Source organism: Zosterops lateralis, assembly GCF_965231275.1.
Source record: "Zosterops lateralis genome assembly, chromosome: 2".
NCBI classification, from domain to species: Eukaryota; Metazoa; Chordata; class Aves; order Passeriformes; family Zosteropidae; genus Zosterops; species Zosterops lateralis.
Genome location: NC_139763.1, coordinates 14,888,766 through 14,913,656, shown reverse-complemented (window position 1 = coordinate 14,913,656; position 24,891 = coordinate 14,888,766). Strand labels below are relative to the sequence as shown.

At 39.8% G+C, this 24,891-nt stretch overlaps 1 protein-coding gene across 2 annotated transcripts in view; it reads left to right on the top strand.

Annotated features, from left to right (window-relative positions):
- Positions 1-24,891, top strand: part of PHEX (phosphate regulating endopeptidase X-linked) — a 104,191-nt gene that overhangs the window by 45,509 nt on the left and 33,791 nt on the right. For both annotated transcript variants that reach the window (XM_083855407.1, XM_083855408.1), the window contains 3 exons: positions 1,011-1,112; positions 17,091-17,168; positions 18,775-18,878. In XM_083855407.1, the coding sequence (XP_083711533.1) occupies positions 1,011-1,112; positions 17,091-17,168; positions 18,775-18,878 (284 nt within the window). The remainder of the gene's footprint in view (positions 1-1,010; positions 1,113-17,090; positions 17,169-18,774; positions 18,879-24,891) is intronic.

Genomic DNA, 24,891 nt, shown 5'->3' with positions numbered 1-24,891 from the left:
AACTCTGATTTGTGGTAAAAGACTCAGGCAACGGCTGGATCCCTCTCATTGCCTCACTCTCACAGCATTCCTCATGGCTACCTGTCATGGGGTTCTTCTGATGATGTAAATAGAGGCAGCTGGTTCCATACACTTTTCTGGGCTGCCAGACAGATCTATAGGAATGAGGACTCTTTAGACTCAAATAATGCATATCTTAGCCATTTCATTTCTTGTTTTCTGTCATTTCAGGGTTTTCTTACTGTGCATACTCACTGAACAGTCCTATTATTGTTATTTTTTACTTGCTTGAGATGTGGTCTTGGCTTTGCAGAGGTATCTAAAGAAGCAGCTCAGATGAAGTGGTTGTGGGCTTTCCCAGTTTTGCACAGATTCAAGTTGTCACTGGTGGTCCAGGACCACAGACACAGTTAAGGCTGCTCACTGGTGTGAGCCAGGGCCTCCCTGTAAGTAAAGGGTAGCAATGCTTCACAAATGGAGGCTAAATATTTGGATACTGCTTTGTATTTGATGCTGTCAGCCCAAATTCAATTCTTAGCCAGTATTAATAAGGCATGTCTCAGTCTCTCACATAAACCAAACCAGGCCACAGACATTCTCTCTGAAGGAAAGGATTTTTTTGTGCAAATGCATTTCAACTGGCTCCTTCTTCATGGGCCAGCAATCTAGAACCTAAGGACCAGAAATCTCCCCAAAAGACTGCAAATCTCTTGGTGTTTTTTATGATTTCAAGATGGGTATTCTCACAAATATGACATTAAATGATCAGTGATGAACAGGGTGTGTGATACCCAAAGGGAAAGGAAATGGAAAAAACTACCTTCAGAAGAAGTGTCTTAGTACTGGAGAAAGCAGAAATTAGCCTTCAAGAAAGGGCAGCAGATACCATCTGATCTTCAATCATTTGTGGTCTAACCAAGTCTATCACTCCTACATATACCAAACCTTTCCTTACAATGATTCAGCCGTGATATATTTTACTGGGGAGGGATTTACTAAATATTTTGCAGATGGAGGAATTGACTGAAGGAATTCGCTGGGCTTTTATTGACATGTTAGAAAAAGAAAACGACTGGATGGACTCTGAAACAAAAAGAAGAGCTCATGAGAAGGTAATAAATATAAATGTTGAATAAGTAAAATCCTGTTATGATAAAGATTTGACTTGATTGATAACAGTATGTCATGGACAGTAATTGCAGTTCCAGTTACTTACTGATCATTTTGTTTGTGAAGGGACGCATTTGTTTTTCTGGATGCCAAGCCATCTGATCTCCTGCTTCTCTGCAGTAGTTATTTTTGTTACCTTGTTCTTCTTCCCTTGTGTCCACCTTTCCCTATCTGGCTCTGCCTGATGTAGACTATGAGCTTATTTCAGATTTGGCTTTTTTTGACAAAGTCTTCACCTTGACGGGATCTCAGGGACACACCAATCTACACACAGAACACAGTGTCTAAAACACCTGTGACAGCTGAGGGTATTTTCTGTGAAGATGAAGGATCCAGCATGGAAGGGGATATGAGAATAATTCAGGTTTCACCATTTTTCCAGTGTTGTGGTGGGAGGCCTAACTTGAAGGCTGTCTTTTGAGAGTGTAGTGGTGATCCCAGCTGAACACCCATTTCCTAACAGAATAATGCCAGTTATGAACTGTTATAATCAAGTATGGCACTGCTGGTCTTGATTGCTTTTGGATAAAGCCACAATAAAATGCAGGAGGCAAAGGTGAAGGCAGGAGGATGTGCTCAAAACCTCCTTTTCACTCTATTCCCATATTTGCAGGATGTGATGAGTGGCAAGGAAGATTGTCCAGATGCAGAGCTCTGCCACCAGAGCAGAAATTGGAGGGGCCATATAAAAAGAGAAGTGGAGGGAGTTGTGTAGGTCTGTGTCCTTATTTGTTGAGGCAATGGGATATCAGTGAATTAGTAAGCATCTTCTTTGAATAAACTGACAGGCAAGTGCAGCTGAACTGTTCCTGCTCTCTGTGCGTGAATAAAAATAGCAGTGTTTTGATTTAAAAGCCAACATGGCCTTCAAAGTTTTTAGTAATTCTAATGAAAAAGCTGTTGAGCCATTTTATCATTGGAAAGATTTGAATTCCATATGCAGTCCATTTACATTTTATACAGCTGTGCTCTTCATATATGTGCAAATGAAATAGAGCTGCATAAATGCACCAATAAACTCTATAGCAAGAGAACAATAGTAAAATGACATTTATTTCCTGCTAACCTAGTGGTAAATGGGCTGCAGTTATTACTTCTTACTGGCTGTTATGCCTTTTTTTTTTTTTTAACTAGAAATACCATTAGAAATATAATGATCTGTAATTTAGATATTTGTTAGAATTGATGCAAAATAGGAGCAGGAAGATTTTCTAATTATTTCCTTAATAAAGATATTTCTATATAACAACCTGCTTAATGATTTTGTTCAAAATTTGCTACCTACCTTTCAGCAGGGAAACAATACAAACATTGCCAAAAATGAACTCATAAGAAAAGCTCTCCCTTTCCTGTTTTTAGGAGGGTTTTCATCAGAAGGTAGGCTAGATCTTTGGTAGATAGAGAGGGCTGTTTCCCTCTTTTGACACATTTTGGAAGCATACAGCACCTTGCTCCCAATTTAGACATGTTACTGATGGTTCTGAAGTTAGTGGAGTGAGTCTGGGCTGAACAATGCATGACAAACTAAATTCCATAAGTACAACAAAAATAATACTACAAGGCATAGTACTATCAAATGAATATCCAATGGTTTAAAGCCATTCTCACTGAACTGAAAAACTGTTTCATAGTTTGCTGACATAGGAACCAGGTCAAACTTGTAAGACAGGAGTGTTATATAATGCCTTAGATGCTGCAGTAACAATTATGTGATACAACTTATGTCGATAAGTTTAAGTTCAGATTCACAGAAATAGCTACTTGGCTGGAAGGAAAGAGCCTAGAGAGACATTTGGTAGATTTCCAGACACGGAATGTGTGCATGTTTATTAAATATTATTTATTGTTAATGATAGATCTTCTATTTGTCCTGGAACTTTTGGATGAGCATGTTTTTAGTTCAAGAAATAGATTCATTATGTGTAGGGTCAGATAACTCACAGGGGAAATCTAAGTTTTATAATACAACAGAACCTTCAAAATCTGTTACACTGTTCTAATTAAATCTCATGAGCCTAGCACTTTCTGCTGTTACTTTTTCAATACTTAGGCTTTAATAAAGCAGCACAGACAACCCTGAATTTTATGAGGGAGATTGGTTGGTTAAAAAAATCCCCAGTATTACTTTATTGTAATTACTTTGTTGTAGAGATCTGCAAAAGTTACATTTCTTTGTCAATAAATGTCATCCACATGCTGGACTCTGCATCTAGGATGGAGAAGCACCAGGCACCAATTATTTATTGGGAGAGAGAGGGTGCAGGGCAATAGCTAGGGGCTTGGGGGCTGTCTAGTTTGCAGGAAAAGAGGCTGAGGGGCCACCTCTACATTTTCCTGAAGTGGGGAAGTGGAGAGGGAGGTGCTGATCTCATCTCCCTGGGGTCCACTGACAGCGTGTGTGGGAACAGTTCAAAGCTACTTCATCAAGAGAGGTTAGACTGGACATTAGGAAGCTTTTCTTTACCAAGTGGATGGTCAAACACCAGACCAGGCTTGGTTAATGGCCCAAGCCTGCATTTAAGAGGCATTTGGACAATGCCCTTGAACATGCACTTTAACTTTTGCTCACCCTGAGGTGGTCAGGCTGGTGGTTATCCACCAGGGTGTCCATCCTAAGGTAGACAAGATGTTCTTCCTTCCAACCAAAATGTTCTAATTCTATTCAATCAATTAAGTAAAGAAAGGAAGCTATTAGTTACATAAAGGATGTTTTGGTCTTTTATGTTTCCATCAAAACTATCGCATTGTCCCTTGTAGTAGTGCAGATTGGAGCTTCTGCCCAAAGTTCCATGGCAGAACTGTATCCTACATGTAAATGACTGATTCAGATATTTTGCTCATCCTCTGTATTTTTAATCTCATTGCATTCATGAAATGTTCAAATGCTCTGAAAAGAAATTGACTGCAGAAACCTGATGGTGGTTTTGTTTACTGTGCCTGCTCCATGTGATCTATTTAATTTGCCTTTAGTTTTTCTTTAATTCCAAGCATATTTGGGTAATTAATGAATTTTTTACTCATTTCCTGAGAGAAGAAGGTCAGTGTGGGATCTGGGTGTCTGGACAACAAGCATAGAGAGCCTTGTGGTGATTGTACCTTTAGATGACAACATTGTAATTAAAGGACATGGCAGTTTTGAAATAGAATTAATTACAAATCCTCTCTGTGATTCAGATACTCACTGGTTCATGTGTTTTCTGCTTCCTGTTTTCTGACTGATGCCCACCTTTCTTTTGTGCTTGGCTGAGGCCAAATTTGTATACCTTGCTGTCAGCCTGATGCTTTGCAATCAAAGGAACCATCGACCTCCAAAGGACTTACAAAAGACCCTCTGGTAGAAACTATTCTTAAATTTTGCTTTAGGCAGCTTGTCAGATCTGTCTAATCACTCTGTCTTGTGACTCTTTGTGTCTGTCCTGTTGTTTTATGTTACTCAGAGGGGACACTACTAATTTGATGTTAAAAGCATCAAATCACTACTCCATGTGACACAGGGAACAATTGTCTTGCAGTCTCGATATCTGAGAATAATCTCTTTAGCCCTTGTATAGTTTGGAGTTAAGGTTTGACATTCCTTTTGTAACAAAACAATATAATGAGATAACATCTAATAATTTACCTCCCTCCTCTCTCCATTCTTTTCTTTCTGTGATCGAAAGATGAATTTAAACCAGACCATCTAAAAGCCAATCTTACAGAAAAGGTTCCTAACAGGGTTAGGTGACTCTGCCTTCACGTGCAGTTCTCACCTGGCTCTCTGGATGGAGCTCACGCTGCTTCCAAAGGAGCTCTGAGTCCGAGAGAAGCGCTGGGCTTCGTGCTGTGATGCTGTTTTCTCTCCTGTCCTTACTCCTCTGCTCTATTCAAGCCCTTCTTTATTGTACCGTATTTAACTACCATCTTAATTTTGCTTCAAGTATGTCTGTTAGCCTCCCGAATTTTCAACGGAATGCTCTGATAAACAAACAAACACCCCAAACAGGTTTTTGTTCTTACCCTTTCTCCTTTTTTTGTAAGGGTCATTACATTTTGCCCTCATTTGCAGAACAGAGAAATCATTCAGTTGGGTGCAGCTCCAAGGGCGTGTCTGGCAACGCTCTTCAATGCACGTTCTGTGAGTTACCCATGGCCATGTCCCAGCCTCTGAGCAGGACTGCAGAGGTGGGGGGAGAGAAGGGATACCCTCTGTTTGTTTCCCTCACATGAAGGTGCAGAATGCAGGCAGCTATGGTGGTTCAGTGGTATTGACAGCTGTGTTTTGGCATGGTGGGCCACAGGGGAAAGGGGGAACTCACAACTGAAACTCCATTGACGTTACTTGTGTGATGAGGGCTCACTTCTTTCAGATGGTAATTTATTGCTTCTGCTCTTTAAAGGATAATTCAATGGCAGATCATCACTGACATGTTAAATTATTCCCACTCCTGGGCAGGGACCATTATTTTATTAATCACTATTTTTCCTTAATAAAATGCCCTTTGTTCTTGGGTTTAACTGGAAGCTTGAAAAAAGACGTTTTTCTTGAATTCTGCTATTCTTTGTAAAATATCCTGTTAGGCTATGGCATAGGAATAACTTTCTATTTGGAAGTCAGGGTTTTTTTACTTTACAGTACTATTTTTAAAGCATGGATGATGAGCCAAAAAAGAGTTTGTTTATCATCTAGTAAGATTTTTCTGTAACATTATTAACCTCCTTAAGACATGGAGCACAAATCCCAAGGTCACTGTCCAACCATTTGGCTCCTGAACTTGCCTGCTGCTTTGCTTAATTTCTAAGGAAGTTGTATATGCAACATTTTTTTTCCACATCTCTGAGTCTGAAGACTGAGTCAAGAGGAGCACAGGAAAATGTCAGGACCGTGCCTAGCTATAGGTGGCTCTCTCGGGCAGTGTTTGGTACTTTTGTTTAGCCTACAGGGCTTGTTCTGCTGTCTCAGAGAACTACAGCAAATCGCCCTAGACAACACAGTGTGATTTGGGCCAATAGCCCTTAGGAAATGAAGAGCCATCTGTACAAGCCCTGATTTTACAAAGTATAGGTACTTTAAAGGAGGTAGGTGTCCATGGGTTATCCCACTGAAGCCATTCGTTTCCCAGCTGGAACTTACTGGCCCTATCCAGCCCTGCACTCAATTATCTGAGCCCCAACCCCCCTTTTTCAGTTCTCTGTGGTCTCTCTCTCTTCACATTTGGGTGATTTCACAATGACCATGACAGTTATACTACTCAGAGCAGAGTCCAGTGTCTGCTTCGAACAGCAGCCAAGCAGTAGCAGATGTTTAGAGATGAATGTAAGGACAGGGCAAGCACAAAGGGACACATTCCCACTGTCCTTTCCTGGCCTCTGACAAACTGCAGCTCACTTGCTTCCTGAGCCAGAAGTGGTGTCTTTGTATTTATTCATATTTTCCTGATGTGAGTTTGCATAATGACCTCTTGAACTCACAGCAGTTTTCATCATCCACAACTTCCCAAAGAAATGAGTCCCACTGCCTCACTGTGCTCTGTGGGTAAAAAGAATGTCTTTTTCCTTGTCTGAAACATGTCACCTTCTCCTATGTTGTGGTAGTGCAGAAACCAGAGAATCATCATTTCCTGTTCTCTTTTTGTGCTCACTCTTGCTTCTGTAAATTCTTAGCACAGCAACACATACTGGGGAAATGGAGTCTCCTGCTTTTCTTTACATAGCCTGTCCAAGGCATGCACTAGATACAGTTCTGAAAAATAACATTTTGTTGAGATCTGAGACAAACCCAGGCAAAAAGACCAGGCACCACAGCTTCAGGAGCTGAAATTAATCTTGCTTAATGCCAAGCTAGTGTTGCACAAAGATGACAAATCATCCAGTCTTGAAAGTGGTCACTGAGTACTCTGCAAAAATTAAAAAGGTCCTTTGAATCTCGTGGGGTCTGTGGACCCATCCTATGAAAAATAATTCAAAAACATGACAGAGGAAAGAGCCCTGAGACTCAGTGCCTCTGATTTCAATGGCTGTTTCTAGAATGAAAGCCAGCACAAAGCTGATAGAACAACACTTGGTAAAAGAGAGGGATGGAATTTCAAAACTAAAGCTTGCAAGATACCTTTTACACATTCCTTTAAGATCATTTTATGTATTTGCTTCAAGGATGTCAGAGAACTTCACAAAGTGTATGACTGCTTCAGAGCATTCATAGAAACTGCTAGACATACTTCAGAAGAGCTAAGGAAAGCAGGAGGAATTTCCAAAGGCTCTAATTGCAGTTAGACACTTCATTCCTGTCCAAAAGCCTATAGGGGTGACTGCTGACTTCCTAATTTACTGGTTTTACTGGGAAGTTTGATTCAGATATTCTTGAAACAACCTTGCCATTTCTAAATTGGAAAGTGTACTTTTGTTGAGTACCAATTAAACCTTAGCCATGCTACTCCTTTGTGGAAGTAAGCATTCTGAAATTGGAGTGGATTCTGGATCAAAAAATTCTAGGGTCTGGTTGGATTGTAGCAGTTGCATTGCAAGGAGCAATGAGCAAATCTCCTCATAAGGTTGAAATGTGTTGAATTTTGGTAAGGACAGAGTCATATTTTAACTCTTTTCCAACATGTCTGCAATTCTCTTGTGCATTAAATATATCACTAGGGGTTTATCTTCCTGGTTTAACTAATCTTTCACAGAATCACAGAGTGGCTCAGGTTGGAAGGGACCACAGTGGATCATCTGGTCCAATCTCCCTGCTCAAGGAGAGTCATCCCAGAGCACATGGCACAGGATTGTGCCCAGATGGTTCTTGAACATCCTCAGTGAGGGAGACTCCACACCCTCTCCAGGAAGTCTGTTCCTGTGTTTGGTCACTTCAACAACAAAGAAGTTCTTCCTCATGTTCAGGTGGAATTTCCTGTGGATCAGTTTCTACCTCTTGTCCCCATTGCTCAACATCATCAAGAAGAGCCTCCAAAAGGCTCCATCCTCTGACACTCTCCCTTCAGATACTTATTGATGAGGGTCCTTGTCAGTCATCACTTTTTGAGGCTGAACAGTCCAGTCCTTCTTCTACCATGTGCATGGACATATGACAGTAAGGGGACAACTCAGTACAAATCTGGAAGGAAAGTAGGTGCTGCTCAGAAATGATGTAAGGTGTTTGAAAAGTTTGCACTACTTACCTAGTTTGGAATTTGATCATGATTTTGAGGCTGCCACTCCTGCATCATTCCTGAGATAGCTGTTTGGAAAGTGCCGATTTTTAGAGTAACATTTTTTCACCTGGGAGAAACAGAGAATATTACTTTCCTTCTAGAGCAGAATGCTATTCTTTGAATAAAAATAGGTCTTCACTTTCTATCAGATTAACATTCTCTTTTCTTTCTTATTTATTTTACATCTGATATTTATTTCTCATCACAAACTTTAGTTTTTGAACTCTAAGAATAATCTATCACATCCTGAATTTAATTTAACCTTCTCAGGAAAACTGCGTTTTCCTGATCAGAAACCACAGGAGATGATCTTCTCCATTGGCCAGAGTTGAAACTAATAGCCATGGCATGTTTGCTTATCTCTTATCTCTGGGGTTAGATTGCTGCTGTCAGCTTCTCCCTTGTTATCTGGCTGCTGCTACTGCTCACTCAGTTGTGCAGGGATGTCAGTTCCATTAATAACCTGAGCACCGTGCAAACAGATAGAGGAAAACAGGTGAAGGGAGAGGAAATTGTGTTTAACCCTGATCTCACGGCTGTCATTTTTCAGACTCTGCCATGACTACGTAAGGCCAGAATGGGTGTGTGACATCAAAACACTAGTGACAAATCTCATGCTTGAAATAGGAAGGAGACAGATGGACAGACCTGCAGATGCTCAGGGACCAGGGTGAATCTGAAGGTTTTATGGCAGAAACGGAACATGAAACCATTGTTATGCTAAATGATAGAATAATTCTTCCAAAGAGCAAGAGATCCTCCACCACCCCTGGAAGTCTTAGACAGTTTCAACTTTAATTTTCCCTATTTTTGTTGTTTTAACAAGTAAACCTATCTCCTGTAGAGGTACAGTTACAAAGACAGTGTAGTTCCCCAGCTCAGCAGTAGCAGATATGGAGGTGCAGCAGAGCCATTCTCTGTGTGGAGGAGTCTACAATGGCATGCTCAAGTATCTGCTTGGCATCACCTCGCTCTTTGCAATGAAAGTGCATCTCCTGGCTGTAGGGATCTCCATGTGCTGGAAATGCCCACTGAGAGGAGAGCTGCCTGCTGCCTGGGAGGGGGTGAGGAGCTCAGCAGGGCAGGGCCATGGGCTGGGACCCCACCATGGACCCTCAGCCTTGGCACTGAGCTGTCCACAACCAGGAGTGTGAACCAGCAGCACTTCAGTTTGCTCAAGTATTGTACCAGTCACTGGGGTCTGAAGCAAAGTTGTGAGATTTTAAATGGCTTCAGGTACTGGTATTGTTGGAGTTTACTTGTAAAGGAGCTTTACCACAAGGAGCTCATCAGACTCAGGAATTTGTTCATTTAGTAGCCTTTTAGAGGCCAGGATGCTGTGACTAAGAATAAAGGCTTCCTCAGTTTCCCCATTTGGGAGGGAGCTGTGAAGTGTCTTGTGCTCAGTTTTCTGCATATGGAATGAGCTTCATCAATGTGAAAATACCTAGATATAATTTATTTAAAAAATAAAAAATATGTAAAGGTTTGGAATAGGAGGGAATATTTTCTTGAGTAGAGAATAGAGTATTTTCTGAATATATTTTTTCTATGTTCTGCAGCCTATCTTTTTTGTTATGTATGCATCTGCTTTCCCCCCATATATTACAAGGCATGGACAACTAGTGACATGCTTACTGGTACAGTGCTGGTCAGGGTCCCTGTCCAAGAAAAAGGAATTCCTCCTCAGAGATAAAACATGCAAGTCATGAGTAATACTTGTGTTTAAGTTCTCAGTCACTATTTCAGTTTGAGTAGTGTTAAAAGGGGTCTTTGCCATGTCTGGTTTCACTTGCATCAAGACTGTGGCTGAAGCTCACTTGTGAAATGAGAAATGAAAAGAGAATTTTTCACATGCCATTCTTTATTTAAGAAAAAAAGTGTTCAGCAACCTTTGCTTAACCTTGAAAATGTTAAATGAATGTAAACTGATGCAAGCAGAGGCTAAGGTCAGAAGTTGTCTCTTTCTGGAACAGGTTATTCAGAGTTTTGCATAAAACTGGAAAAAAACCCACTGTAGTAAATCATGTCCCATACAGTTATGATGGGCAGAGAGCTTCCTCACCCTTTCCTGATCTCTGAACCTGCGCCTCTCTGTGTCCAGTGCTAGAGATCTCAGCACAGAGAGGTTTTTTGGATCCCTGGGGATTTTTTTTTGTTAGCACAGTGGGTTTTCTTAAGCCTTCTGCTTGCCCAAAGCTGAAACAAAATAGCAGAAAAGATTTTTGGATCAAGGTGGGTGTGTTTCTAGCAATAGGTGGCATGAACATGGGAGTTTGGATCAATTGATGAGGTGTTCTGGGGGTGAGCAGTGAAACGGGTCCAGGAAGGAGTTTCCATGGAAAACTGAATATAGTAGTTTTTGCAGCTCACCAATGTGACAAGGACCAGCCAAAGGTGGCTTCTTTTTTTTTTTTTTTTTCTTTTTTGCTATTGCAAATCCTTAGGATCCTGATGCAAAATTTTGTCAGTAAAGATATCTAAGGTAATTTCAAAACACAAAGAGAATTTTGAGTTGGGGGAGTGTGTTCAATTGTTTTGTTTTTGGAGTATTGGAAAACATGAAATATTGCCTGAAAATAAAGGCAGGAGGAGTATGGTTTTTACAGTGCTAAGAGTCCTAGCCTAGTTTGGCATGAGTCCTATCAAAGGCAGCTTAGCAGCACATACCATGGGATATGTATCTATATCTATGTCATGATACTAATGATAGTCTGTGCCTGCAGACCACATTAGTTTCTGGCTTGTTTGAAGTGCAGCTGGAGCTCCCAACTCCCCACACACCCTGGTGCAGTCATGCCCCTAGTGATCCACAGGTGTGCAGGGGGGAATCTGCTGCAGAAACCCCCATGCCAGAGCTGACCTGACACTGCTGGTGGGGTGCCATAGCTGAGTAATTTTGATTATGTTGCCATCATCCTTTCTTCCAGTCCATGGGCATCATTCCAGCTCCACTGAGAATCCGAAGACCCTTAAAACTCACCTAGGTGCTTTAGGTAGGAATAGTTAGCAGTTAAGCACATCCTGTGCCAGGAACTTGGTCGTGCTGGTCTGCAGTATAAGTGCACTTGTATTTTCAAAGATGAAAAAATCTTCTGTGTGCCACAAAGACAGGTATTGCAGATCTGACATTCTGTTTGTGAAAAACAGAATATATGTCTCTCACATATAATATTGTGTGTATAACATAATGGAATCATGCTAGTTGTCATACAGAGGTTGCAAATGAAAAATGGAATTAAAAAAACGGACAAAGAAAATTTTTTTCTTAGCAAAATGAAAGCAAAGCTGGCAGCAGAATGAGTTTCTGGTGGAAGGAGAAAATATGAATAGGTCTATTAATTGTAACGCTGCATTGAACTGAGGAGCTGTGCTTATGAAAATATCACAGTTAATTAGTATGTTTATATAAGTAAGGCTGAAATAAGGATGCTAATTTCACACTTTCTCTGACTTAGTCCAGTTCTATTGCTAAAAAAATAATAATTTCATGTGGGATTAGTTTAAAGTGAAAAGTTAATTCCAGTGAAACTTTCTTCACAGTGCTTGAACCAATGACTGAATCTTTGTATTCCAGAAAGCCAGAAGGGATTTAAGACAGGGAAGAGAGGCACTGATGCACATTGTTGCTTTTCTGACTCTTTTGTCCGTGGTAGTCCTACTAAACTTTTAGATGCTTTAAATGTTATTGTGTGTAATAATGTCTTGCTGAATAGTAGATACTAAGAGTGAACATATAATCTCAAGAAACACTTGTCTTAGGAATTGCTGTGTCCCTTTTCCTCTCTGTTTCCTAGGATTATAAGGTATGGCATGGTATTTTTAAGTGTGCTAAATAGTATTGTCTTGTCAGTAAATTTCCTCTGAGTAAGGCTTTGTTTTCAAAAGGTCATTTAGAGGAGGAGGTAACTACTGTACCACATAACCGTTCTCCACTTGGTCACACCATGTGCCCCCAGCACTTGTCTTGTAAAAGTTCCAGAACTTATTTGGTCACTCCATGTAGCGAGTGAGTGATTCAGCTCAGTGATCTGGCAGAAAATTAGCTGAGGAAAAGCTTGTTTAAATTGCTGCTGTGTTATTGATGTGTTAAGTGGTCCAACAGAAAGATCTGTTGAGGAGCTGAGGCAGCATGAGAAGAACTATGGACAGAGCTGAAAGGAGCGCGGAGGAAGAACAAGGACTAGGACATTTTTATTTTCATTTGGCAGCACAAAGTAGTTAAATGGACTCAGCTACTTTCGAAACCATAATGTGTATTTAACTAAAAGCAATTTTCTGTGTACATGGGTGTCATTATTCACATAAGTCACTTGATTATTTATTTTGCTTTTTCTTTAACCTTGGCCTCAAGCTATTACAAAGATGGAATGATAGCTGTATTTTCTGTCTTCATTATCTTAGCAATTATTTTAGAGCATTCAAAACAATTATTGTAGTACAGAGGGGATGGTTATGGTGCAGTTTGAAGTGGTGGTATATGAATTATTATTAAATGAAACACCAGCTCTTGAAAAGTCTACACAGCTTCTATTATTGTGACATGCAACAAAAAGGACAGTTAAGCCAAGTTTTAAAAATAAATAATGATAATCTGTATTCTTGAATATGGATTAGACAGTTCACTGCAGGTCAAGTACTGTTTAAAATTGTCATTTCAGGCCAAGTGTTCATGTTTGAGTTGCCACTTCACTTTCCATTGTAGCTGACAACGTGAAAATCCCTGATATTTCATTTTCCCACAAAGGAGATGCTGTGCATCATTAGGGTGAACTAAATCCATCTCTCACTTAAGTCAGTAGTGACTTCCTACTGATGTCTGTAGGACTGGGCTTTATCCCTGTGATGGAACTTTCCTGTGTTTTGCCAAGATCCATCACTATTTTCCTAGTTTTTCCATATGTAAATCCTAGGTAGATGCGGTTATATTTATGCAGCAGTTTTACCAGATGGCTCTTGTATCATCTGTTCTCAATGAAAAATGAAAAGACTGGGCACATATATAAAGGCTGAATTAATCGTTGTAATTAAATGGAACATTACTTTGCCATGAATGATTTTAGCTTTCACAATGTATTTCATGCTAATTTTTCAGTGAACTGTAATTGTATCAATTTTTTATATGTTTAGAAGCTTAAAAATGATCTTCACAAAGTTATTGAGTCAGGTTAATATACAGAAGATCTCTGCCAGACTCATAAAACTTTGTAGTGAGATATATGCTTTGTTTTGTTTTCTCTTTACAGTAAGTAAAATATATCAGTGTGTAGTGTTGTAAAAAATATCCAAGTCATACTCTGAGAGGCAAAAAGGCTCTCAGAATGCTCACACGCTTGGTTGTCAAGTGAGAATTTGAATGGGCTGGAAACTGGGCTGCTTTGGAGCCCAGAAACATGTGTGCATTCCCACGTTGGCAGGTTGTTAAGCAGAGACTGAAAGCTGGTTTATTATTTTGTCTGTGTAGTAAACTGACTAGCAATGCTCTCACTGTGACAGAAAGACACTGATGGTAAAATCCTGGCTGTTTTGAAGTCAGTGGGGAAGCTTCCATGCACAAGGAGCAGTGGAAGTAGTCCCACTCTGGCTCCTCTGCCTCAGAGCCTGCTCTCTCTGGCTGCTGGGATAGAAACGAGTCATCATAACTTCTCTAAAACACCCTGTGAGAGCCTCTTGCTTGTGATGGTGGGAGAGAGCCCTGCAGCAATGAGTTTCCTTAATTTACCCAACAGCCCAATGCAGGCTGAGTGCTTAATGATGCCTGGGGGAAGTACCCCATTGCCTCTTTTCTTCCTGTACACATGGCTGTTTAATATGCAAATTAGAAAAAGGAGTTAAATGAGCCTTTAAACCATAAAAAAGTTGTGCATGGTGGATTTATGAAGGATTCATGTGCAACTGCCACATGGCTGGTTCCTGTACATTTGTCACATTTCATTTGACTCCCTGTGCTTGCCTCCTGGAAGGCTGGACTCTTATACATACTTTTAATCCTATCAAGGGGAAAATAACGACATCATTATCAAAGAGTAATCAAACTGTAGAAGAGTTTTCCACTTCCTTGTGGTGTATAAATAAGGAATCTCCCAACTGCTGTTAAATATTGCACAAGTGAACAGAAAAATAGACACAGAAACTAGACTTCCAACATGCAGATTTAGAAACCTGCTCTCAATATGATACTTTCTAACTTGCAAGTTGTGTAAATAAATTGGGCCAAGTCCTGGGCTCTGCTGAAAAGGTTTGCACCTGATGCAAATCTTCTAGGAGTGATCTCAGTCACAGGGATTCACAAGGACTTCAGAAGGCTTATGTTCTCTCATGGGTTTTGCTTTGGCTGTAGGAAACAGTTTCCCTAACCAGGAGCCAAACATATTTCATTGTAAGCATCAGCTTTGTCTGTCTCATTTGCTCAAATCTCTAAACCACACATATTGTGATAATGCCTTTTAAGTAATAAATGCAATAATGTAAGATTACCCCTCTCTCATCTCATTCTCACTCTCTCTCTCTCTCTCACACACACAAAATACAGATAGCTTTAGACATTGAAAAAGCATCAAAGTACTAAAAGAAGCATTACCTTTTGAGTTTGCTTTCAAAAATCTAGAGATACACTCTTATTTATTAGGGGTTTATATAGCCTTTATTAAAAAAAGTCTCCATAGGGTCTGACTATTTTATTCTCTTGCTTAGAAATCTCAGTCTCATGACATCAAATGTGAACATTACAAAGCAAGTGATGAAGTCATGCAGAACAATTGAGTTTCACCAGATTTGTTTAAGTTGCTGGCTTAGCAGAAATTAAACTGATGGGTTTTGCTCTTTCTAAAGCTAGTTTTAACTAGCATTGAAACATGAGAAATGGTAAAGATAATTTTCTGATTCCTTGCAAAGTTTGGTCAGTTAGACCTAACAACACCACCAGGAAAAATGCAGACACTCTTGATTACATACAAGCTTGCAGATGAATCGTGCTCCCTTCCTGGCTTTTTATTCTACTTCCCCACCACAGCATTTAAAATATCGTGAAAGACTGCTGAACCTTCTGGCAAAGTGAGGAAACATTCTGTTGAGAGCTAATTTAGCTCATTTCATATTTTCCATTCAGCATTTTTCTTCCATTGCTTTTTTTTATTACTAGGGAAATTTGCATGACAATGGGATCTTGCTTAGGAGATCGTCTGCTCCTGCTGCTAATTTCCTACCTGAAGTTGTTACCTTCTGTTTGTGATACCTTAATTATCTCAACCACAATTAATTGTGATGTCAAAAATGGAGCATTATGGCTTTGGGTTGGAAGCGAGATTGAGAAATTGAAGGAGTTTGAAAAGAGAAGAGGCCTTTTTTCTTGAAAAATAAAAGAGAACACAGAATGACTTTGGTTAAAGGGAGGCAATCCTCAATCACTTTTCCTCTTGGAGTTGTGGAACAATTGGTTTTTACATCTTGCTGTATAGGAGGCCCTGCTGTATTGAGGGCCTGTATTGAGATACTGTAAGGTGGGGGAAGGGGCATCTTCCCTTGAGCAGTCAGTCCCTGCAGCAGGAAGGAAATAAAAGATGTTGGACCCTAGAGAGGTCCAGGCTCTGCTCACAGAGAGCAGAATGCAGGGTTGGTAAGGTTGTATTGGTTAAAAGGCCAATTATTTATTGCTTTTTATATCTTTCAATATTCATTTGAATTTTGACGTTGGAATTTGAAGATCACAGAGGAGCATTTTTTGAGGGGTGGAGCGAATTCCAAAAACTTATTCAGCATCCTGAAAATATAAAAAATGAAACTTTTGTGCTATCCTAGTCCATCATAGCTGTAATTTATCCTATGGACTTGTCACATTTCACTTCTTGGTATGTCATCTTATCTTTTTGTATACTTCTGCTTTTCTTCTGCAAACCTGTTTCCACAGAGATTCTGGGTGTCTGAGTGGCCTGCTAGTGTTTTTGTGAGGACATTACCAAGGCTGTTTATACACTCACACCATGACTGACAAAGTGAGAATACTCATCTATGGCTAGTTCACACTGGACTGTTTACTCAGGTTGTGCATAAATGCTGGGACCAAGTCACAACTGAAAGAGGATTAATGAAAAGTGAAGTGTCTTATTTTAACACCTCTACTAACCTTAGGGAAAGGGCAAAGACTGCAAAGTAAAGGAAGGAAACTGGAGAACTAAACACAGATCAGTCCTGAGGTTTTCAAAAAGTACAGTGTCCTTCAGAAAAGGACTCATCCTCAGGTGCAAGTAAAAGTGGTCCTCGGGGAAACAGCAGTCTGCACTTACTGGGTCCAAGGCAGATTCACATCTGTGCATCAAATCTATTTTAGCAGTTGAATGTGTATCAGCTCCTGTGCCACAGCAAAACAGGCCACTTCCTGTTGTCCTTTGGAAAACGTTGTACAAACAGGCATTTGACCATCTGATTAACACAAAACCCTGTAGGGAAAATCAGCTGTTAAGATTTTGCACTCAGGCACGTTGCTGTGAGTACGCAAAAGCTCTGCAGGCAGTGGCAGACCCACTGTGATAATCTGACAGTGGAATCTGGACCCTCTGCGCTGTGATGCCGAGCTCATCTGTGCCACCAAGTTTACCTTGTAGCCAAGTTGTTTTGAAGTTAAATTAGGATGGCTCTAGGGAAGCATAATAATACAAAGTGGAAACTGAGCAAGAAAGAGAAAAAGCTGTATGCTGAGAAGTGGTTTTATCTGTCAAAACTTTTTTCTCTTTTTCTTTTTCAAAGGCAAAAGCTGTTATCTCGAAAGTTGGTTACCCTCAGTTTATAATGAATGACACATATATTAATGAAGACATCAAAACAGTAAGTGTCAGGCTTGCAGTCTTTATTCATTTATTGCAGCCATTCTTTGCTCTGTTTTGCTGCTGTCTAAAGTCAAAGCTAGTCTTTTGTTTGGCATGCACCTGGACTCATGCTTGCCTGGTTATTTTTATTTTATTTTTGAAGTGTGCTAGCTCTAAATTGTGCCTAACTAGTCAATGGTGTTGTATCTAAGTGAGATCATGAGACCTACTGGAGTAAAATCTGCCTGGGTGTGAAGAACCTTCCTGCTATTAAGCATTGTAAAGGTTAAGCACACACTGTAATAATTTTGCATTTAGTTATAAAAATGGAACAAACCAGAAGCATTTCTTCTCAAAATAATGATTTTCAAAAAGACTAATGCATTTTACCTCAGAATATCACAATTTAAGATCCCCTATGTAAGTTCTGCTCATCTCTCCAGGCTATAAATTTCATTTACAATTGATGCTTATAAATATGCCAAGAAGTCCTAACCAGTGTATAGGCCTATTGTGCTGCCTGCTGGACAGGGATACTGTGGAGGGACTCCTTCCTGCCCCACTACCTGTTCAGCCTAACTCAGGCAGGAAGGCAATGATTAATAATAATAATAGTAATAACGTATTTTACTATTTTCTAGCTGTGGCATGCATTTGATGAATTGTATTACTGAAAGTCACAGGCAAACTGGAAACACAAGTTCAATCCTGAACCACTAAAATACAAGAGCAATCATAATTTTTGCCAGAGCACAAGAACAAACACTTAATAGAGGCATCACTTATTGAGAGAACTAACTCTACTAGGCTAGTCCTTGTCCAGGGAAACTGTAGGGTGTGATGATGCAGTGAAAACAGTGTAATGAAACAGAGTATGTGACCAACTCTGTCACTCAGTGTATGGAATTATTGCTCAGATAAGTGGCAATGTCTGCTGAAAAATACTTGTTAATCATACTTGGTTAAGATGTAAACCATGGTTTACATCTGAAGAGTTTACAACTTTCTCACAAATCCTAGAGTTGTTTTAAACTGATGACAGAGATTTATTTCCTATTAACTTCCCTCTTCCTTGCCCATTTAGTTTTGTGTGAATGCTATTAGATTTGGAAACCTATGGAAGCATGGAACCCTATGGCTGTAAATATTTAATGTGACAGAACTCTCAGAAGGCACAAAATATGGAATATTTGTTATAAAATGTAAAGCAAACTGAAAAAAGGGAGTTTGTTAGATTGTTGGAAGTAGTTTTAAAATGCACTTGTAAAAATAAAAGTAATCCTACTTCCTCCTGGAAAAGAGGCTTACTTAATAGTAGCCAGAGAAATGTGCAGTCTGCAATCCATTGTTGGGTGCTTATGATTCCTTCAGCAGCACTCTGCACAGTGAAGAGCTTTCCTAGTGTTCCAGACCCTTGTGCAGATCTGTTCAGCCACTTTTTTTTTTTTTTTAAACTAAGCTCATAAAATATTTATTCTTCCTACCAAGTGTGAAAATTCTACTTGCTTTGATAATCGCTAAAAAATTAGGTGATTATCTCATATAAAATAAAAGTTCTGCTTGTTTTATGTCAGCTTTTGTTTCTTTGGACATGCTTTAAAAATATCTGTGCTTTCTCAATACAGCTGAAGTTTACAGAAAGTGATTATTTTGGCAATGTGTTGCAAACGCGCAAATACGCAGCCCAATCTGATTTCTACTGGCTTAGAAAAGAAGTTCCAAAAACAGAGTGAGTAGACAAAAGGCAAATTTACATAATCTTCTAACAATAGTTTAACTATATTATTTAATTTTTATATTAGATACTGTTATATATTAAGTTTTAATAGAATTATCTTAACAGCAATTTGTTATGCAACAAAAAGCCTATGGGCAAACTCCCATTATTCGGAAATTTCTGTGGATTTTTTTTGGTAAGTTTGAGGTATCCCTGTTTATATGCAGAGTAGTCACATTCTTGAAGCTTAACTTAATTTAATGAAAAAAGGGGTAATTGAATCGCAATTAAAAATGGATTATGTCTCTTGGTCACAGTTAGAGTTTGAAATGGTACAGCAGGGATTTATGAAATAAATTTTGTAATAATGAAATCATAGTAAGAGATAATGTTATTATTAGTAATACAAATCAGCATTGTGAGTTACCTGCTGTTGATAGCAATGATACAGAATGAAACATAATTTAAACTATGTATGTTATTTCTATTTATTTGTAAACATGAGAGTGCAGATTGTGTCCCAAATTGTCATAAAATACATGAGAGAATCATTCTCTTTTCTTACTGGTGGGTAATCAAATCCTTAAAATGCAAATTAAAACCTAAGCAGAACTTAATTAGTCTAATCATGCTACTTAAAAATAACTCCTTCTACACAAAGACTTTGAAATCAGTGCCAGTGCTAAGCTCCTGTGGTGGCATTTCCTTAGGACTCCAGAAATCCTGAACTGAACCATACCTTGTTCCAGGGGTGGCTCCATGCTGTCTGTGAGGCAGAGGGACAAACAAAGCCTGTTCATGGTTAGAGTATTTTAATTTGGCCCTATGTGTTCAAGGCACTATTTATAGCATAGATTTAATTGTGCATTTTGCCTTCTCATCACAGCTTTCTCTGACATTGCACTGGTCAACCCCAGGGGATGATTTTAGGGATTTCCCTGGATGTCAGGACTAGACCATGATGGTGTATTCTCTTCAGGGTAACAGTTCTGAGAGAGCAGTGAGACAACACTGGGCTTTCCATAGCAGTGGTCAGCCCTGGGGCAGCATGGATGCAGAACCTGTAGGTTCCTGGCACGATGGGAAAGCTTCTCTGTAAGGAAATCCATTGGTAGGCAGCCCCTGACTGAAGGACTCCATCTGGGAGCTGTCACATGGGTATGCTTAAAAAATGAAAGTGTTATCCAATTGCCCACTACAAGATTGAACACCTTCTCATGGTGGTCTTTACCACCTTAATTCTAGGACTACATGAAGCCAGCCCCTTATCACCTCTGTAGCTCTTTTCTTGTCAACCCTCAGAGTGCATTCAGGCCTGTGGGATGCCAGTTTGATTTCTGGTCCCTTCCCTTTGTTAGCACAGCTATTTGCTCTGCCTTCTGCCGGGCTGGAGGTAATCTTCACCTGAGCCCTGGCAGGGAGGGATAATTAGGGCTCCTGCTGGGACATTATTCTGTCTCTGCAACTGTTCAGTGATAGAAAAGGGCTCTGAAAGTGGTGTCACTCTGCCTGCTGAGGAACACCAAGGCACAAAGAGTCATTGCTGCCTGCAGTAATTTTAAAAAAATATATTAAAATAAACCAATAATTTCCACTTACCAGTCTGAGGCATGTCAAACCTGGCCTCAAAAATATCAGCCACTTTTTAACCACTTCCACTTTTAAATTATGATAATTCACTGCTTTCTGATGCTTTTACCTCTCTTTTTTTCCTCTCATTTTTCTCTTTTTGCTTTTTAAACTTTTATATTTCATAGAAATCCACAGAATTTTTGATGAAGCTTGGTGCTATTTTAATAGCTAATTACCCTTGGGTTTTTGTTTCTATTTGCTTCATTTCTTCTTTTCCCTAGTTTACTAGCTTTTAGCATAACATTTATATTTCAAGATAGATATTATAAGATCATCAAAGTTGTGGACTGAAAAAGATAAGTAAGAAAATGAGTGTTTAACGGAATAAAATAAAAGTTGCTAAAGTAATATTACACCCAAAAGGTAAAACACTATATTCTTTTAGCAGGCAGTCCATGTTTCTCAGTAATGTTGAGAATGAGGAATCACTTTCCTCAGCTAAATGTGAAATTAAAAGGATAGTCATTCAATCAAAGCACCAGAGAAAGACCATCAGGGGATGGACAGAGGACATGGCAGATACAAGACAAAGCAGTTGGATAAAACAAGGGGGAATGTGAATAACAAACTGGGAAAGAGTTGTTTTGGAAATTTGACAGTTTTTAATTAAAAAAAAAAAATAATGGAAAAAACCTTAAGCAGGAGTAATTGTCAAAAAGCTTTGTTCTCTCTTCTGTTCCTTCCATCCCTGGAATTTATCTACCTGACAGGAGAAGGGAGCATGGAGGAGCTCAGATGAGGCATTGCTCAGGGCATGCGTTGTGGGACATAACCTGGCCCTGCTGGCAGCAGAAAGCTGTGACAAGGCATTGGGGTGCTGCCATTCTGCCCCTGTTCCAGGGCTCTGTTCTGCCAGTCCTGGGGCCAGGCTCCCCTGAGGGCACCACAGCTCTGGCAGGTATTGCTTGTGCTCAACACCAGCTTTGGATGCCAGCTGCCATCCTCACAGCTGGCTGGGGAGATGGCTGTCACCTTCACAGCTGGCTCTTTCAAACAAGAAAAAAAGTGCTCAGGTATCAGCAGAGAGAAAAATTAAAGGGATTTGTGCAAGAGTGAGGAATATGGTGCACAAAGTAGTGCAGGCTAGGTTGAGAGGGCTCAGTGGAGAGTATGGAAGAGGCAGTGTGGGTGGGTGGGCACCAGGTGTGAAGGAAAGCATTATAACTCAGGTGAGATATAGCTGGAGCAGAGGAAAGTGAAAGGAAGTACAGGGGGATGTGATGGTGATGTGGAAGGAAAAATTAAGGAGAATCAGGGGTTTAGTTGCATTTGTCTATCCATCCATGGAGTCATACATGTCATACATACAAATATAGGGGGGGTGTGTGTATACAACACATATCTACAACTTTTTATCAGTGATAGAATCTGTCCTTCTTAACACTGATATCATACCTGCAAATAACAAAGCATCAGAGGACTTCTGGGGCACACCACTTCATTATTATTCATCTTTCCCCTTTGAAGTCAGCATATAACCCAAGATTTTTAGACCTGGCCAAACCTTTCTCCATTTTTCACTAGACTTTCAGTGTTGGGGATGTAGACATCTGGTATCCCGATAAGAGGATACAAAGGAAGTAGGCTATGAGAGGATTCTGAGGTCTCCTCCAGGACCTATCCCCGTTTTCCTTGTCCACACACTATTGTGTAAGCCCTGGCTCTTGGTTTGCCATAAGGGAGGACAGCTCTGAGAGGTTCTGGGTTGGATACCACTAAGGGCAGTGTAAAAGCTTCTTCTGCAAAAAGGAAGAAGCAGCCATTAAAAAACAACAACAACAACAACAACAAAAAAAAAAAAACAACAACCAAAAAAAAAGGAAAAAAAAAAAAAACAACCAAACAAAAAAAAAAAAACCACTGGGCAGGCTGCTGTCTGTTGGAGAGATGCTGCTGGAAATCATGTGGCTGGGACCTGCCCTGGAGAGGAGAGGCTGGAAAGGAGCCTCCTGGAGCCTTTTCCTGCTCTTTGAATCTTATTTTAAGCAGTGATGTGGCACTGAAGGCTGGGCCCAGCCTTACTATCCTAGTTGCTTTCCCATTCCTAATGGAGACAGGTCGCAGCCTGGCCTAGGATAAAAATCTGTTTCTATGTGGGAAAATGTATAAAAGAGACTAACAGTGGGAAGAGGAAATAAAATTTTGAAAGCTACCATGAAGGTTGCCACTCATTTAGAAGTTTTTCTTTATAGTGTTTTCTTTGTAAAACATTTTTCAGCTTCCAGAAACTTTGTACAGTTTTTCACTTCTAACCAGCTTAATTCTTTGTACATTCACAAGTTCATTTACCTTGTTTATATGATTATTTATTTTTTATCTCTTACTTTGAATGTTGAACAGCAAACCAAATTATTTCTTCCAATTCAGAAAACTGAGGATCAATTTGCATATTCAGTTTGTGCTTTACAGAGAATTAAATTAACTAATAAGCTTTTTGCTGTTTTGTAAATGTTCCCAGCCACCCCTGTTCAGGAATGTCAATCTAGCCAACACAGAAAGAAAATATCACAGGGAAAATTGCAGCCTCAACAACACAGACTAAGAGAGTTTCTGCCCCACTTGCTATCTCAGTGTATGTTTCACGTTTTATTTCTGCAAGGGAAATCTCAACCTTACTAGTGTCAACTCTGCAGAATTAGGCTTTGACTGCTGCAGTAGTAGATAGGTAATGCTACAGGATATAATTCAAAGCTGTGCCTTTTTCACAAACTAATAGCAAATGAAAACAGTGTAAACAGTTCTAGAATTTTCATTTATTTACTTTGTAATTAATAAGAATATGTAATGGAATATGTAATGCCTTTCTTTTTTCTATCCTTCTGTTAGTAAATAAAGTGCACAGAAATTGTAACCTGACCTAGAGCAAATGCTCAAGGAATCATCAAACAAGAATGGGAGAGTTATTTCTAAATTTGCTTCAGCTTAAAATTTAACAGCAACAGCTATTTGTTACACACCTTCATGTTGTAACTTGGTATGTTATTAGTTAAGGACTATCCCTGAAGGTTCAGTCATTTCAAAGAGCTCACTGAAAGAGCATGGCAGATGAGAGGTGAAGTCTGCTAGTCTGGATGGAAGCAGTCTTGGTTATTGCTACTCTTTTGTGGCAAATACTTCCTAAATCTTTTTGAGGCAGCTCAGAATGGTACCACAAAATGCTGGAATGGAAATATGCTTCTGGCCAGATGTCAAATATGAAATACTCTGCTTGTTACTAGAGAACCCTGATTTTTCCTGACTCCTCAGTTTGGCTGCTAAGTGTCCTCTTCCTAACTATGCTTAAAAGCATAACAAACTTCATACAGGGTCATTCTTGAGGCCTCGTTATGGAAGAGCAATTTGGAAAGAACTGAGTTCAGTTCTACAGTGGGAAAATCAAGGCTGCCCTCAGTCTCTGGCTCATGCTAAGCTCAGCAAACAGGATGGACTCTGCTGTTGTGGTGGTAGATCATGAGAAAAGCAGCAGTCTCAGGACAGGGATGCTGTGATAGGTTTTAGCCTGCAAGCTACAAGTCTGTGAGTTCATAAGTGTGAAAGTATGGCCAGAGGATGGTGTGATGTCTTCCCTCAGTAAATGTGGACCAAATGTTGCCAGCATTCACTGTTGCTCTTGGGCAGAGTGAGGAGCTCCTGTGGGGACAAGTACCTGCATCATCAACTTCTCATCCAGTAAAAACAAGTGCAAACTTGTGCTGTTGGAGAGCTGTCTCTAGTCAGTGAAGAGCTCTTTGCTGCTGCTTGTTGTGGCTCCTCTCTGCATCTAGCTGTAGTAAACCCCCTCAGAGGATGGAGAGAAGAACCACAGCACATTAATCTGTTTTGAAGTATCTGTTATACATCTCAGGCCCTTGATCCTCTGACTGGAAATAAAAGGCTAAGAGGAGTTTATAAAAAGGGAGCATTTTCTGTCCCAGAAGCCTTTTTTATGCTTAAAAATTGCTGTTTGAGAACAGAAAGGCTGTTGTAAGCAGAACAAGCCAAGAGGGTGAGATGCAAGACACTGTGTCTTTGCTCAAACTTACAGTAAAATATCAATTGAAGTGTTGACTATCTCAGATGGCTCCTTTTCAGATGGCTTTTCCCCTTGTCAAAAAAGGGACAGTCCTCCAGATTTACAGCTGAGCCTGGAGCCCAGGTCCCAAGACATAAATGGCAGACTTGCATCCTTCAAAACAGTTCAGCTGATTGCTGCTGAGAACAAACATGAAATTGAAATGTAGTTAATTAAGCCCCTAATTTTTCTTTTTTATTACCCCGTCACCATATACATTCTTCCTTCAATTTTCCATTATCTCACTACATTACCTCTAACATTTAATCTCCTTATTATGAAGAAAGCAGAAAACAGACCAGAAAACAACCTCCCCCTGCTCCTCCCCTTCACAATCTCCTA